Here is a 15,743-nt window from a genome sequence, read left to right as displayed (position 1 = left end):
GTGTATTAAAAGACAATCTATTATCAACGTTAAGCCAAGAGAGGCGGGCATGCATGCGGCTCACATTAGAGCTTAGTGAGCAGCCCAGTACCAACCGTGCTGCCCTGTTCTGGACCACCTGGAGCTTCCTGAGGTCACCACTGGCAGCAGATGACCACATCGTAGAGCAATAGTCAAGATGACATAAAACTAAACTTTGAACTATCTGACATAAAACTGGACGGGCAACAAAAGAAGCACATTTCCTGGAAATATCAATACCAATGATATGCCTGCAGCGTGGCATGAGATTTCATTTCAACCTAACGTAAGCATCTGAGGTTTCCCTCATTTACAGAAACGACGATTGTACAGTACATAATAAAAACAATATTCACAGAAATTAAAACACCAGAGTAAAAAAATTTAAAACATTTCAAAATAATTTTTAAATATCAACTAAAACAGTTACAGGTACACAATGGTCTGAAATCATACGTTTAAACAGACCAAGGGAAGGGAGAACCTACCATTTCAACGTGAGTTGAAGGACATTCCATGAGTTAGAGGCATCAAAGGAAAAGGCTGACTTCCCTCGATCAGAACAAATCTGAGGAACCCTAAGAACCATCCAGTCATTTGATCAAGTTGAATAGGTTCCAATATTCCAATCTAACAGTGATGAGATATAAACAGGTTGTTTACCAATAAGGGCTTTAAAAATAAATAAATACCAGTGTTTGTTGCGCCTTTCTGCAAGAGAAGGCCAACCCACCCTATCATACAGGACCACCCTATCATACAGGACACAATGGTGAGTATCATATCTGTCACCAGTTATAAATCTGAGAGCTGCGTGATATGCAGAATCCAGAGGTTTAAGAGTTGATGTCACAGCATGCCTATAAATTACATCACCATAGTCCAAAACTGATAAGAAGACTGATTCCACAATTCTTTTTCTACTAAATAGAGGAAAATTGGATCTGTTTCTGTACAGGAAACCAATTTTCTGTCGCAGTTTAGTGGCAAGATTTTCCACATGGAACTTAAATGTTAATTTCTCGTCAAGCCACAGGCCAAGATATTTATACTCAGTGACTCTCTCTATATAAGAGCCACTGACCGTAGATATCCTCACATCATCAAAGTTAATATGCCTCCAGGGCATCACTACCAGCACCAGCCTGAAATACCCATGCTGTCTTGTCTGGTGGTACTTGCCTAACTACAGTATGTGCTCAACTAGGCCCTGTGAAAGTCTGCCGTTGACGAAAAAAACACTTCCTTCAAGAAGTATCTGAAATAATAATTAAAATGAAAATAACGTTCTAATGTGTGTGTGTGTGTGTGTGCGCGTGCACACGCTTTCTTCAGGCTCTTGGAGGACTACCTGCTGGCAATCGAAGGAGTGAAGAAGAACATGTTGCAGAAGTCCTCGCCTAACGGCCTCCTCTTCGTCGGAGAGCTCTCCCACGGACAGTTCAGCCCTAAAATGGTCCAGTAGCTTCCAAATCCCGCTTGTGACCCTTTCCAATAATCGGTTTACTTGTGTACGACCTCGTTCTCCTCCACTGAACTCCTGTCCTTTCTGTGCACACGGCAGGACCACCTAGTGTGCTTCCTGCCGGGCACCCTGGCCCTGGGGGCCCACAACGGCCTGCCTGTGGACCACATGGAGCTGGCCAAGCAGCTGATGGAGACGTGCTACCAGATGTACGTCCAGATGGAGACGGGCCTCAGTCCAGAGATCGTCCACTTCAACATGCATCAGGGCAGCATCCGCGACGTGGACGTCAAGGTAGGTGTTCTGTTGTTCTGTAAGGTCATTTAGAACTGTTCTGTTGTGGTGTAAGGTCATTTAGAACTGTTCTGTTGTTCTGTAAGGTCATTTAGAACTGTTCTGTTGTTCTGTAAGGTCGTTTAGAACTGTTCTGTTGTTCTGTAAGGTCATTTAGAACTGTTCTGTTCTGTAAGGTCATTTAGAACTGTTCTGTTGTTCTGTAAGGTCATTTAGAACTGTTCTGTTGTTCTGTAAGGTCATTTAGAACTGTTCTGTTGTTCTGTAAGGTCATTTAGAACTGTTCTGTTGTTCTATAAGGTCATTTAGAACTGTTCTGTTGTTCTGTAAGGTCATTTAGAACTGTTCTGTAAGGTCGTTTAGAACTGTTCTGTTGTTCTGTAAGGTCGTTTAGAACTGTTCTGTTGTTCTGTAAGGTAATTTAGAACTGTTCTGTTGTTCTGTAAGGTCATTTAGAACTGTTCTGTTGTTCTGTAAGGTCATTTAGAACTGTTCTGTTGTTCTATAAGGTCGTTTAGAACTGTTCTGTTGTTCTGTACGGTCATTTAGAACTGTTCTCTGTTGTTCTGTAAGGTCATTTAGAACTGTTCTGTTGTTCTGTAAGGTCATTTAGAACTGTTCTGTTGTTCTGTAAGGTCATTTAGAACTGTTCTGTTGTTCTGTAAGGTCATTTAGAACTGTTCTGTTGTTCTGTAAGGTCATTTAGAACTGTTCTGTTGTTCTGTAAGGTCATTTAGAACTGTTCTGTTGTTCTGTAAGGTCATTTAGAACTGTTCTGTTGTTCTGTAAGGTCATTTAAAACTGTTCTGTTGTTCTGTAAGGTCATTTAGAACTATTCTGTTGTTCTGTAAGGTCATTTAGAATTGTTCTGTTGTTCTATAAGGTCATTTAGAACTGTTCTGTTGTTCTATAAGGTCATTTAGAACTGTTCTGTTGTTCTGTAAGGTCATTTAGAACTGTTCTGTTGTTCTGTAAGGTCATTTAGAACTGTTCTGTTGTTCTGTAAGGTCATTTAGAACTGTTCTGTTGTTCTGTAAGGTCATTTAGAACTGTTCTGTTGTTCTATAAGGTCATTTAGAACTGTTCTGTTCTGTAAGGTCATTTAGAACTGTTCTGTTGTTCTGTAAGGTCATTTAGAACTGTTCTGTTGTTCTGTAAGGTCATTTAGAACTGTTCTGTTGTTCTGTAAGGTCATTTAGAACTGTTCTGTTGTTCTGTAAGGTCATTTAGAACTGTTCTGTTCTGTAAGGTCATTTAGAACTGTTCTGTTGTTCTGTAAGGTCATTTAAAACTGTTCTGTTGTTCTGTAAGGTCATTTAGAACTGTTCTGTTGTTCTATAAGGTCATTTAGAACTGTTCTGTTGTTCTGTAAGGTCATTTAGAACTGTTCTGTTGTTCTGTAAGGTCATTTAGAACTGTTCTGTTGTTCTGTAGTTCTGTAAGGTCATTTAGAACTGTTCTGTTGTTCTGTAAGGTCGTTTAGAACTGTTCTGTTGTTCTGTAAGGTCGTTTAGAACTGTTCTGTTGTTCTATAAGGTCATTTAGAACTGTTCTGTTGTTCTATAAGGTCATTTAGAACTGTTCTGTTCTGTAAGGTCATTTAGAACTGTTCTGTTGTTCTATAAGGTCATTTAGAACTGTTCTGTTCTATAAGGTCATTTAGAACTGTTCTGTTGTTCTATAAGGTCATTTAGAACTGTTCTGTTGTTCTGTAAGGTCGTTTAGAACTGTTCTGTTGTTCTGTAAGGTCATTTAGAACTGTTCTGTTGTTCTATAAGGTCATTTAGAACTGTTCTGTTGTTCTGTAAGGTAATTTAGAACTGTTCTGTTGTTCTATAAGGTCATTTAGAACTGTTCTGTTGTTCTGTAAGGTAATTTAGAACTGTTCTGTTGTTCTGTAAGGTCATTTAGAACTGTTCTGTTGTTCTGTAAGGTCATTTAGAACTGTTCTGTTGTTCTGTAAGGTCATTTAAAACTGTTCTGTTGTTCTGTAAGGTCATTTAGAACTGTTCTGTTGTTCTGTAAGGTCATTTAGAACTGTTCTGTTGTTCTATAAGGTCATTTAGAACTGTTCTGTTGTTCTGTAAGGTCATTTAGAACTGTTCTGTTGTTCTATAAGGTCATTTAGAACTGTTCTGTAGTTCTATAAGGTCATTTAGAACTGTTCTGTTGTTCTGTAAGGTCGTTTAGAACTGTTCTGTTGTTCTGTAAGGTCATTTAGAACTGTTCTGTTGTTCTATAAGGTCATTTAGAACTGTTCTGTTGTTCTATAAGGTCATTTAGAACTGTTCTGTTGTTCTGTAAGGTCATTTAGAACTGTTCTGTTGTTCTGTAAGGTCATTTAGAACTGTTCTGTTGTTCTGTAAGGTCATTTAGAACTGTTCTGTTGTTCTGTAAGGTCATTTAAAACTGTTCTGTTGTTCTGTAAGGTCATTTAGAACTGTTCTGTTGTTCTGTAAGGTCATTTAGAACTGTTCTGTTCTATAAGGTCATTTAGAACTGTTCTGTTGTTCTGTAAGGTCATTTAGAACTGTTCTGTTGTTCTATAAGGTCATTTAGAACTGTTCTGTAGTTCTATAAGGTCATTTAGAACTGTTCTGTTGTTCTGTAAGGTCGTTTAGAACTGTTCTGTTGTTCTGTAAGGTCATTTAGAACTGTTCTGTTGTTCTATAAGGTCATTTAGAACTGTTCTGTTGTTCTATAAGGTCATTTAGAACTGTTCTGTTGTTCTGTAAGGTCATTTAGAACTGTTCTGTTGTTCTGTAAGGTCATTTAGAACTGTTCTGTTGTTCTATAAGGTCATTTAGAACTGTTCTGTTGTTCTGTAAGGTCATTTAGAACTGTTATGTTGTTCTGTAAGGTCATTTAGAACTGTTCTGTTGTTCTGTAAGGTCATTTAGAACTGTTCTGTTGTTCTATAAGGTCATTTAGAACTGTCCTGTTGTTCTGTAAGGTCGTTTAGAACTGTTCTGTTCTATAAGGTCATTTAGAACTGTTCTGTTGTTCTGTAAGGTCATTTAGAACTGTTCTGTTGTTATGTAAGGTCATTTAGAACTGTTCTGTTGTTCTGTAAGGTCATTTAGAACTGTTCTGTTGTTCTGTAAGGTCATTTAGAACTGTTCTGTTGTTCTGTAAGGTCATTTAGAACTGTTCTGTTGTTCTGTAAGGTCATTTAGAACTGGTCTGTTGTTCTGTAAGGTCGTTTAGAACTGTTCTGTTGTTCTGTAAGGTCGTTTAGAACTGTTCTGTTGTTCTGTAAGGTCGTTTAGAACTGTTCTGTTGTTCTATAAGGTCATTTAGAACTGTTCTGTTGTTCTATAAGGTCATTTAGAACTGTTCTGTTCTGTAAGGTCATTTAGAACTGTTCTGTTGTTCTATAAGGTCATTTAGAACTGTTCTGTTGTTCTATAAGGTCATTTAGAACTGTTCTGTTGTTCTGTAAGGTCATTTAGAACTGTTCTGTTGTTCTGTAAGGTCATTTAGAACTGTTCTGTTGTTCTATAAGGTCATTTAGAACTGTTCTGTTGTTCTGTAAGGTCATTTAGAACTGTTCTGTTGTTCTGTAAGGTAATTTAGAACTGTTCTGTTGTTCTGTAAGGTCATTTAGAACTGTTCTGTTGTTCTATAAGGTCATTTAGAACTGTTCTGTTGTTCTGTAAGGTCGTTTAGAACTGTTCTGTTCTATAAGGTCATTTAGAACTGTTCTGTTGTTCTGTAAGGTCATTTAGAACTGTTCTGTTGTTATGTAAGGTCATTTAGAACTGTTCTGTTGTTCTGTAAGGTCATTTAGAACTGTTCTGTTGTTCTGTCAGGTCATTTAGAACTGTTCTGTTGTTCTGTAAGGTTGTTTAGAACTGTTCTGTTGTTCTGTAAGGTCATTTAGAACTGTTCTGTTGTTCTGTAAGGTCGTTTAGAACTGTTCTGTGGTTCTATAAGGTCATTTAGAACTGTTCTGTTGTTCTATAAGGTCATTTAGAACTGTTCTGTTCTGTAAGGTCATTTAGAACTGTTCTGTTGTTCTATAAGGTCATTTAGAACTGTTCTGTTGTTCTATAAGGTCATTTAGAACTGTTCTGTTGTTCTGTAAGGTTGTTTAGAACTGTTCTGTTGTTCTGTAAGGTCGTTTAGAACTGTTCTGTTGTTCTGTAAGGTCATTTAGAACTGTTCTGTTGTTCTATAAGGTCATTTAGAACTGTTCTGTTGTTCTATAAGGTCATTTAGAACTGTTCTGTTGTTCTATAAGGTCATTTAGAACTGTTCTGTTGTTCTGTAAGGTCCTTTAGAACTGTTCTGTTCTGTAAGGTCGTTTAGAACTGTTCTGTTGTTCTGTAAGGTCATTTAGAACTGTTCTGTTCTGTAAGGTCATTTAGAACTGTTCTGTTGTTCTGTAAGGTCGTTTAGAACTGTTCTGTTGTTCTGTAAGGTCGTTTAGAACTGTTCTGTTGGTCTGTAAGGTCATTTAGAACTGTTCTGTTGTTCTGTAAGGTCATTTAGAACTGTTCTGTTGTTCTGTAAGGTCATTTAGAACTGTTCTGTTGTTCTATAAGGTCATTTAGAACTGTTCTGTTGTTCTGTAAGGTCATTTAGAACTGTTCTGTTGTTCTATAAGGTCATTTAGAACTGTTCTGTTGTTCTGTAAGGTCGTTTAGAACTGTTCTGTTGTTCTATAAAGTCATTTAGAACTGTTCTGTTGTTCTATAAGGTCATTTAGAACTGTTCTGTTGTTCTATAAGGTCATTTAGAACTGTTCTGTTGTTCTATAAGGTCGTTTAGAACTGTTCTGTTGTTCTATAAGGTCATTTAGAACTGTTCTGTTGTTCTGTAAGGTCATTTAGAACTGTTCTGTTGTTCTATAAGGTCATTTAGAACTGTTCTGTTGTTCTGTAAGGTCATTTAGAACTGTTCTGTTGTTCTGTAAGGTCATTTAGAACTGTTCTGTTGTTCTATAAGGTCATTTAGAACTGTTCTGTTGTTCTGTAAGGTCGTTTAGAACTGTTCTGTTGTTCTATAAAGTCATTTAGAACTGTTCTGTTGTTCTATAAGGTCATTTAGAACTGTTCTGTTGTTCTATAAGGTCATTTAGAACTGTTCTGTTGTTCTGTAAGGTCATTTAGAACTGTTCTGTTGTTCTGTAAGGTCGTTTAGAACTGTTCTGTTCTATAAGGTCATTTAGAACTGTTCTGTTGTTCTATAAGGTCATTTAGAACTGTTATGTTGTTCTGTAAGGTCATTTAGAACTGTTCTGTTGTTCTGTAAGGTTATTTAGAACTGTTCTGTTGTTCTATAAGGTCATTTAGAACTGTTCTGTTGTTCTATAAAGTCATTTAGAACTGTTCTGTTGTTCTATAAGGTCATTTAGAACTGTTCTGTTCTGTTGTTCTATAAGGTCATTTAGAACTGTTCTGTTGTTCTGTAAGGTCATTTAGAACTGTTCTGTTGTTCTGTAAGGTCGTTTAGAACTGTTCTGTTGTTCTATAAGGTCATTTAGAACTGTTCTGTTGTTCTATAAGGTCATTTAGAACTGTTCTGTTGTTCTGTAAGGTCATTTAGAACTGTTCTGTTGTTCTGTAAGGTCATTTAGAACTGTTCTGTTGTTCTATAAGGTCATTTAGAACTGTTCTGTTGTTCTGTAAGGTCATTTAGAACTGTTCTGTTGTTCTGTAAGGTCATTTAGAACTGTTCTGTTGTTCTGTAAGGTCATTTAGAACTGTTCTGTTGTTCTATAAGGTCATTTAGAACTGTTCTGTTGTTCTGTAAGGTCATTTAGAACTGTTCTGTTGTTCTGTAAGGTCGTTTAGAACTGTTCTGTTGTTCTATAAGGTCATATAGAACTGTTCTGTTGACTATAAGGTCATTTAGAACTGTTCTGTTGTTCTGTAAGGTCATTTAGAACTGTTCTGTTGTTCTATAAGGTCATTTAGAACTGGTCTGTTGTTCTATAAGGTCATTTAGAACTTCTTTGTAAAGGAACTCAAAGTGTTAAGAGCGATGCACTGCTCTGTTGTTCTATTAAGTGTTATGAGCGATGCTCTGTTGTAAATGTTATTGTATATTTTTATTGAACTATTTTATCACACTTTTTACTCTGTTCTATTTTATAATTTTTTTAGTATTGCCTATTTTTAAACTGAATCAAACCGCACTTTTTTACTCCGTCTATTCTATTTTATTATGTGTATTACTGAATGAAACTGTAAACAGAAAGGCTTATTGGGATGTTAGATCCTAATGTGAAACAATGTGATTTACCTCACCTTGCTACCTCTATCTTTTTTATGCTCGCTTACGCCTGTATTTTTTACTGTTGTGAAGCACTTTGAACTGCAATTTCTGTATGAAAAGTGCTATACAAATAAAGTTATTATTATTATGTATTTTACTACTAAGTAATCTACTATGCCTATACTACTACCTACTATGCTAATATGTCTGTACTACTATGCACTCAGAGTGTAACACTCAAGTTCGACACTGTTTGACGAACAATATAATTACACTTAGCTGTGTGGTAGATCATGAATAACTGGATGGATCCGGTTAATGCGATTTATTAGCCAGAGAGATCAAATACATACAGAATAGTTAGAGATATGGCTGAGTGGCTCCCATTCCAGGTTACCAGCTACGAGACCCGGAAGAAGAAGAAAGAATGACGTGGGGGAGGACTCCTTTATAGTCAGGGGGGGAGGGGGAACCCCACAAACTGGGTCAAATGGAGGGGAAGGGGAAGGGAGGCGTTAACCATTTGGGGGGAAGGGCGATGGCCTCAGCGAAGGCCTCACTTCAGTCACTTGAGGGAGAGGACGGTGTATTAATCCTCCACAGCTGCCAGAGTTGTACCCCTTCTGCTGACTTGTATATATTATGGAGGATTTTAATATATCATGCTTTAAGTACTGTAGTTTTAATGTAGTTGCTGTTTTTTTTATAGTGGTCTTCTTTACTGTCGTTTTAACGAAGCTGGTGTTTTTCTTAATAGTGGTGAGTGTCTATGTATTGTGACTGTTTGTCTTTTTTTTTTTTTTTTTTTTTTTTTTCCTTTTTCCGATTTTTCTCCCATCCCACTGTTAGTCGTTATGCCAATTCCCTTCCTGGTTGTTGCGCACTTTCCCCTACTGTTGGTCCGAGAGGCCGGAGACTCACATGCTTTCCTCCGACGCATGTGCAGCCAGCCTGGCCGCGCAGATTCTCACTGGGAGAGTGTAACGTGTGGAAGGTCACACTACCTCTCTCCAGATCCTACCCTCGCTGAGCAGGCGCCCCGACCGAACTGTAGGGGTCGCTGTCCACAACTCCCAGGACCCACCCGCCAGCTTTCCCCACCCCCTAATACTGCCAATTGTATTAGTGTGAACGGCCAGCCAAGCTGGTGACAACGCCGGGAGCTGGGCTCGAACCCAGCATCTCCGGCGTTGGTGACGAACGCAAACTCCGCTACGCCACCTGACCGCCCCGTATGTTTGTCTTTTAACCACTGCACAAATGAAGTTCCGAAAGGAAAATAAAGTAATTTGAAGTTGAAGTTGTACAGAACTTGTAAGTCACTTTGGATATAGTCTGCTGGCATGTTGTCATTGAAGCGTGTGTGTCTGTCATACCCAGGCATGCGTTGCTCATGGGACGACTGGTTGCACTATGTTTTAATGACGCCACGTGCACGCCGCGCTCCCGGGCGCGTGTGCACGCTCCCGCGCATGCGCATAAATGTTCCCTCGCAAGCACAGACTAAAGACAGTGCCTAATTGCCTCTACGAATGGAATGTAACACATTTCATTCACAAGTTTTGTGTGAATGTATCTGAGAACGTATTTGAACACCTGACGACCTCAGCTATTGTTATGCAAAGTAGTACTTAGCGAGTTGGGGCATCAGTCGAGTGCAGCGCATTCCTGTGTGCACGTGCATGTGCATGCACATGCGTGTGCTTCTGCTCACAGACTGGTTGCACGGTGTGTGCAACCCCGTCCCATGAGCAACGCATGCCTGGTCATACCCTGTGAAACTTGTAAGTGGTTGAATATCTCTGCACCAAGACAAATTCCTGTACATTCATAGGCGGGGCGACAGTGGCTCGGGAGGTAGAGCAGTCGTCTGGTAATCTGGAGGTTCCCGGTTCGATTCCCACTCCTCTCTGGGAAGTGTGTCGAAGTGTCCTTGAGCAAGACAGTTAACTGCTTAACTGCTTAATTCCTCCCGATGTGCAGGTTGGCACCTTGCATGGTCGCCTCTGCCGTCGGTGTGTGAATGTGTGAGTGAACGGGTCAAATGTGAGGAACAAATTGTAAAGCGCTTTGGATAAAAGTACTATATACAGGGTTCGCACAAGGTCCTTGAAGTGCTTAAAGTGCTTTATTTTTTTTAAATAAAAAAAGTCAAGGCCTGGAATTCCTTGAAAACAGCCCATTTTTTAACGAGGTGCTTAAAAACTCATTGAAATTCAAATCAATCAAAGTTTTGTTCATCCATGATCAAATTGTTCTGAATCAAGACATTGAATTTATTTATTTAAAGTGTAACTAATTGTCGGAAATTGTTTTTTTAAGCCATAAATATTGGATCAGATTTTTTTTTATAATTATAAAAAAACACTATTTAAAAGTGAATTGTATCCCTTTTAATGCCCTTTTAAAATAAAGAATAGTGCTGAGAAAACTACTTGAAAGTCCTTGAATTTCATTTAAAAAAAAAATTGCAACGTCTGTGGGAACCCTGTATATACCGGTAATAAATGCACCATTTATTTACCATTTGGTGGGATTTGACTCTCCTTTGTGCCCCTCAGCTTGCAGACAGACACAACCTGCTTCGGCCAGAGACGGTAGAGAGCCTGTTCTACCTGTACAGGTTCACGAAGGACACCAAGTACAGGGACTGGGGCTGGGAGATCCTGAAGAGCTTCAACAAGTACACCAAGGTGGGTGATGGTGGGGGTCCAGGAGTCTTAACCCTTTCACTGCCACACAGCAAGACGGTTAGCTCTTTCACTGCCACACTACAGAAGGTTAACCCTTTACTATCACACTACAGACTATTTCAACTCAAACTATCTGTTGAGGTTTGCCCTCATTTGCAACAATGTTGCGTTAAATGCCCGTTCGAATAAATAAATAAAACACAGATGGATATTAACACATTGAGTGCCACGCCCCTTCCGGGAAGTGGCCCCTTCCGGGAAGTGACCCCTTCCTTGCCATCCGTTAACCCCATGTAAACGTAGTTGTAGTTTGTAGAGCTAAACCTATATATTATAGTATAGCTATGGGTCTAATAACGCTGTCGAGTCTCAGTGACTTGCAAAAAACGTGCAACGTGCAAAAAACAGATAATTTTTTCATCCGTACATTTCCGTTTTATACCGTTTTGAATATGAATATAGTTTGGGTGCTTCTGAGTCATTCCAGAGAAAAGACGCGAAAACTGCGTTTTTGTGTAATTCAATAAACACGTTGTAATTGTTCGCCTGATTATCGGATCTTCCTGAAATCTAGATCATAATTATTATCCTTCCTCGTGCACGCATGCAATTTTGTTTAGACCGGCCATTCCAGTTATCCACAGCGATCCTGTCTCCGATATTGTTGGGCATTGCACTTCAACGAGCGGGCGGGGTCAGTAGTCAACCATCCCTACAAGCGTGTGTTTTGCCGGAGTGTTTAGGACCCCGCCCCCACGCCGCAGCGCAGTAGAGAAAATAAACGAACCCGTTTCTAACAGGGTGCAATAATGGCCGAAGGCATTAGAGGGCGGTATAAGACCGCCTGCCAGCTCAGACACATTCAGTACAGCATGCACAAGGTGCCCTGCTGAATTATGAATGGCAATAGCGAATAAAAGAAATACCGTGAGAAAAACGTAGATCTACGTTTCCGGCACTCAACGATCGGGCGACAGAAACGTAGTTCTACGTTTTCGGCAACCAAAATGTTAAGGTAAGAAAAAAAAGTAAAACAGTTACACATCAATAAAATTAGGTATCAATAAAAACTTGGGGGGGGAAAACTGCAAAATGACTAAATGTAAGATTTTGTCCATAGGTCAGCAGAGAATACCTGTTCAGTAGGGCTGAACGATTAATCGATTTTTAATCGAAATCGCGCTGTGGTCCTGCAGCTGGATGCATCTCCAGCCGAGGCTGCCGAGCAGCTCACTCGAGTCGCGAGTCGCGCTGCCTGTCACCTGTCCGAGCGAGGCCGGGGCAGCTGTATGTGTGACGTCAGTCACTCGAGTAGTCAGAAGAAAGACCGCCAATATTACTGATACAAGTTGTTTAGCTAGCTAAGAAAAACAAGGAAATGGAGGCAAAAAAAAGAGACTTTGCTCATATAACAGAGACTGGGACAAGAAGTATACGTGGCTGATCCCCAAAAGGTAGAATGCAGGATCTGCCACAGGAGCTTCCTCGATCACCCATGGAGGAGAGGGGGACGTCACGTATAGTTGTTCAGAGGAGCGCCTCTTCAGCAAGTCTGGCCTGACTATTATTGAGAACTGAATCAGAGGGTCGGTTTGTTATAATAACAGAATACACGGGGAGTATCGCCGGGACACTGTCCAGAGGGAAGGGGGCAATAGAATCCGGAGGCTAATATCCCCAAAACCGGAGGTGAGTTTAATAAGATTAATAACAAAATGAGCTATATATAGCCTACCGTCTGCGTCGAATATGAAATAAAGGCATTTAAATAATAAATACATGTCTTTCATTTTAATTAGCAATAAAAAAAAAAAATAAAAAAAAAAAATCTTTTTCTCCCCTCCCCCCCCCCCTACGTGTCCCGCAATGTCCCACAAAAGCAGTGCTGCTGTCCTGCGACTGAACCATTTTGACCTGGTCACCCTATTTGCAAGGGAGACCTGGCCAAGATGACAGCAATAACATTTGCAATACATCACACAGCAATAAAATGTGCGATACATCACACAAGAACATAATAAATGTGCATGTATACAATATACAATACATCACATGTAAACACAAAGCAGAATAGTCTACATTGTAGACTATTCTGCTTTGTGTTTACATGTGACTACATGATAGTAAAAGTGTATAATACAGGGTAATACAGTAATTTTGAAGTTGGGACCCGACTACAGAAAGCAGCAACATTCTTCTTGTAGGAAGTTATGTAATACAGATTTAAATTCACCAAGAGAGACCGGGGTGTCTTAAGTGGATAATGGTCCTGTAGCCCATTCCATGCCCAAGGTGCGAAGCTTGAGAAAGCTGTTCCTAGCTAACCCTGCTCAAGACAGAGAAAACATCTGAGCTGAGTAAGGAAAGGGTGGGGGGGGGGGGGGGGGGGGGGGGGGCATCTCTCTCTCTACTGGTTCAATTAATGTAGAAAAGTAGAAAAACGTTGCACTATAAAAACGAACTGGATAGTTGATGATAATAAACATTTAACTTCATTAGCTGAAGTATTCTAAAATCATTTAAGCCATTCTCCTTTTCTGTGTGTGTGTGTGTGTGTGTGTGTGTGTGTGTGTGTGTGTGTGTGTGTGTGTGTGTGTGTGTGTGTGTGTGTGTGTGTGTGTGTGTGTGTGTGTGTGTGTGTGTGTGTGTGTGTGTGTGTGTGTGTGTGTGTGTGTGTGTGTGTGTGTGTGTGTGTGTGTGTGTGTGTGTGTGTGTGTGTGCACGCGTCTCATATCTGGTCTGACACCAGAGGAGTTTGATAGTATTTACTGAGGATTGCCAGATAATGTTGATATTTAAACACAAAAAAAATTATAATACAAAATAAATATACATGATCATGCAACATAAAAAAAATTGTTGTAGGAACAGTTTGGGAGAGGGAGGTAAGGGGTTTTAGATTGTGTGTTGTGAAGTTTAGACTTCAGAGAGGGAGAGTAAAGTACAGAAAAAAAGGTACCGTTGGGTACCGTACCGGTATCGATTCCTAGGTAAAAAGAAACATTTTCAGGCTCTGTGTCCCGAACAGACCCACCGCGTAGGCCAGATGCAAGCCGCATTTTACAATAAACCTATGTGGGGCTGCTTAAAAAAAAATTATAATCGCAAATGTAATCGCAATATCTGTCAGAAAAATCGCAATTCGATTATTTCCCAAAATTGTGCAGCCCTACTGTTCAGCTTGTGCTAAAGATCATTCCCTGAAGTTGGTGCACTAAAACCAAAGGCTGACTCTCCAGGTTCAGACTGAAGCACGCGGGACCTTAAGCACGAGCCAGTCAGTTGAGCAGGTTAGATAGGATCCAAAGTTCCAATCTAGCATCACTGCAATAATAAGGTGGTAGCTTTCCGATAATGGCCTTATAGATAAACAAATACCAACCGACACCACTTAGCGGCGCCAAAAACATCTGATTGGTTATTGATGTAGGGAGCTGTTGTTTTTGGCCAAGCAAGAGGTTTTTCATATCGGAAAAAATTAAGACCACCATCACATTCCTCATCAAAAAAGTCCACAAGGTGCAAAACCACCTGCCGGTCAGTGGAACCAGGGAGTTACTCTTGTCTTTTACTGTGAGCTTTTTAACCCTTTCACTACCACACTACCCTTTACTATCACACTACAGACTGTTAACCGTCTGTAGTGTGATAGAAAAGGGTTAACCTTCTGTAGTGTGGTAGTGAAAGGCTTAACCTTCTGTATTGTCGCAGTGAAAGGGTTATTGGTGTGTGTTTGTCAATGACAAAGGTTTTTGTGAAAAGGTCCAGTGCCAATTCAACATCTGGGATTTCAGATGTATAGCTAAAAGCAATTGGTTTTGATAGCTTATCAGTGAGCTGGATGCAATCCTACCTGGAGGGGAGAGAACAGATGGTAGAGGTAAACGGTACTCTATCCCCCCCCCCTCACAGTGAGCTGTGGTGTTCCACAAGGAAGCATACTAGGACCGCTACTCTTCCTAATTTATGCAAATGACATGTCGTCAGCCTGTGACTGCAACTTGTTCCTGTTTGCGGACGACTCAGCCCTGCTGGTCTCTGACAAGAACAAGTTGCAGGTTGAAAAAACCCTCAGCACGGAACTAGGCAAAATCTGCATATGGCTCGCTGATAACAAACTATCATTACACATGGGCAAAACAGAGTCCATTCTCTTCGGTTCAAATAACAAACTCAGCAAGACCGACGGCTTCTCAGTTACAGTGGGTGACAATATTGTCACAAGGAAAGACGAAATTACCTACCTGGGTTCCATCCTAGAGGCAAATCTTTCCTGTGACAAAATGGCATCCAATGTAATAAAAAAAGTCAACCAACGAACTAGATTCTTGTACCGGATCTCCTCTCTGGTAAACAAGAATACCCTGAAGACTCTGGCAGGAGCACTCATTCAAGGGTACTACGACTATGCTTGCACCTCATGTTACCAAAGCACCTCAAAGGCGCTTAAAACAAAATTACAAACATCACAAAACAAACTGGTCAGACTACTACTTGACCTGAACCCCAGAACCCACCTCACCCCTGCCCACTTTGACAACCTAGGATGGCTTAGAGTAGACGACAGAGTACAGCAACTTGCAATGGGCCTGGTCTACAAGATACACTATACGACCGGGGTGCCCATGTACATGTCAAAATACTTCCCAAAGGTCAGTGAATACCACAACCACTACACCAGAGGAAGCTCAACAAATCATGTTAAACCCAGAGTCGGCTCAAACAAGGGACTAAACACGTTTCTCAATTATGCCACAACAATGTGGAACGCCCTACCCAAAACTGTAAAGGAATGTGAATCCCTGCCCACATTCAAAACCGCTCTTAAAGAGCACCTACGGGAGGCTGCAATTCGAAACTGGCCACCGTAAATGCCCAAAACCCCCACCACCTCCTAATAGACAGTCTCCTCCCCACCGCATGTATATATTCCCTCCCCGCCGTATGTATATTTCCCTCCCACCCACCCACCCCCTCCTAATGTACAGTCCCCTCCCCATCATATGTATATACTCTGTCAGGATCTAGGGGTAACAGTACTGTATATT

At 40.3% G+C, this 15,743-nt stretch overlaps 1 protein-coding gene across 3 annotated transcripts in view; it reads left to right on the top strand.

Annotated features, from left to right (window-relative positions):
• The window catches only part of man1b1b (mannosidase, alpha, class 1B, member 1b), a 65,794-nt gene that overhangs the window by 44,485 nt on the left and 5,566 nt on the right, over positions 1–15,743 (top strand). For all 3 annotated transcript variants that reach the window (XM_084308926.1, XM_084308924.1, XM_084308925.1), the window contains exons 11-13: positions 1,357–1,477; positions 1,586–1,780; positions 10,564–10,695. In XM_084308926.1, the coding sequence (XP_084165052.1) occupies positions 1,357–1,477; positions 1,586–1,780; positions 10,564–10,695 (448 nt within the window). The remainder of the gene's footprint in view (positions 1–1,356; positions 1,478–1,585; positions 1,781–10,563; positions 10,696–15,743) is intronic.

Source organism: Notolepis coatsorum, assembly GCF_963971535.1.
Source record: "Notolepis coatsorum genome assembly, chromosome: 2".
NCBI classification, from domain to species: Eukaryota; Metazoa; Chordata; class Actinopteri; order Aulopiformes; family Paralepididae; genus Notolepis; species Notolepis coatsorum.
This window is presented reverse-complemented; position numbering and strand designations above follow the sequence as displayed.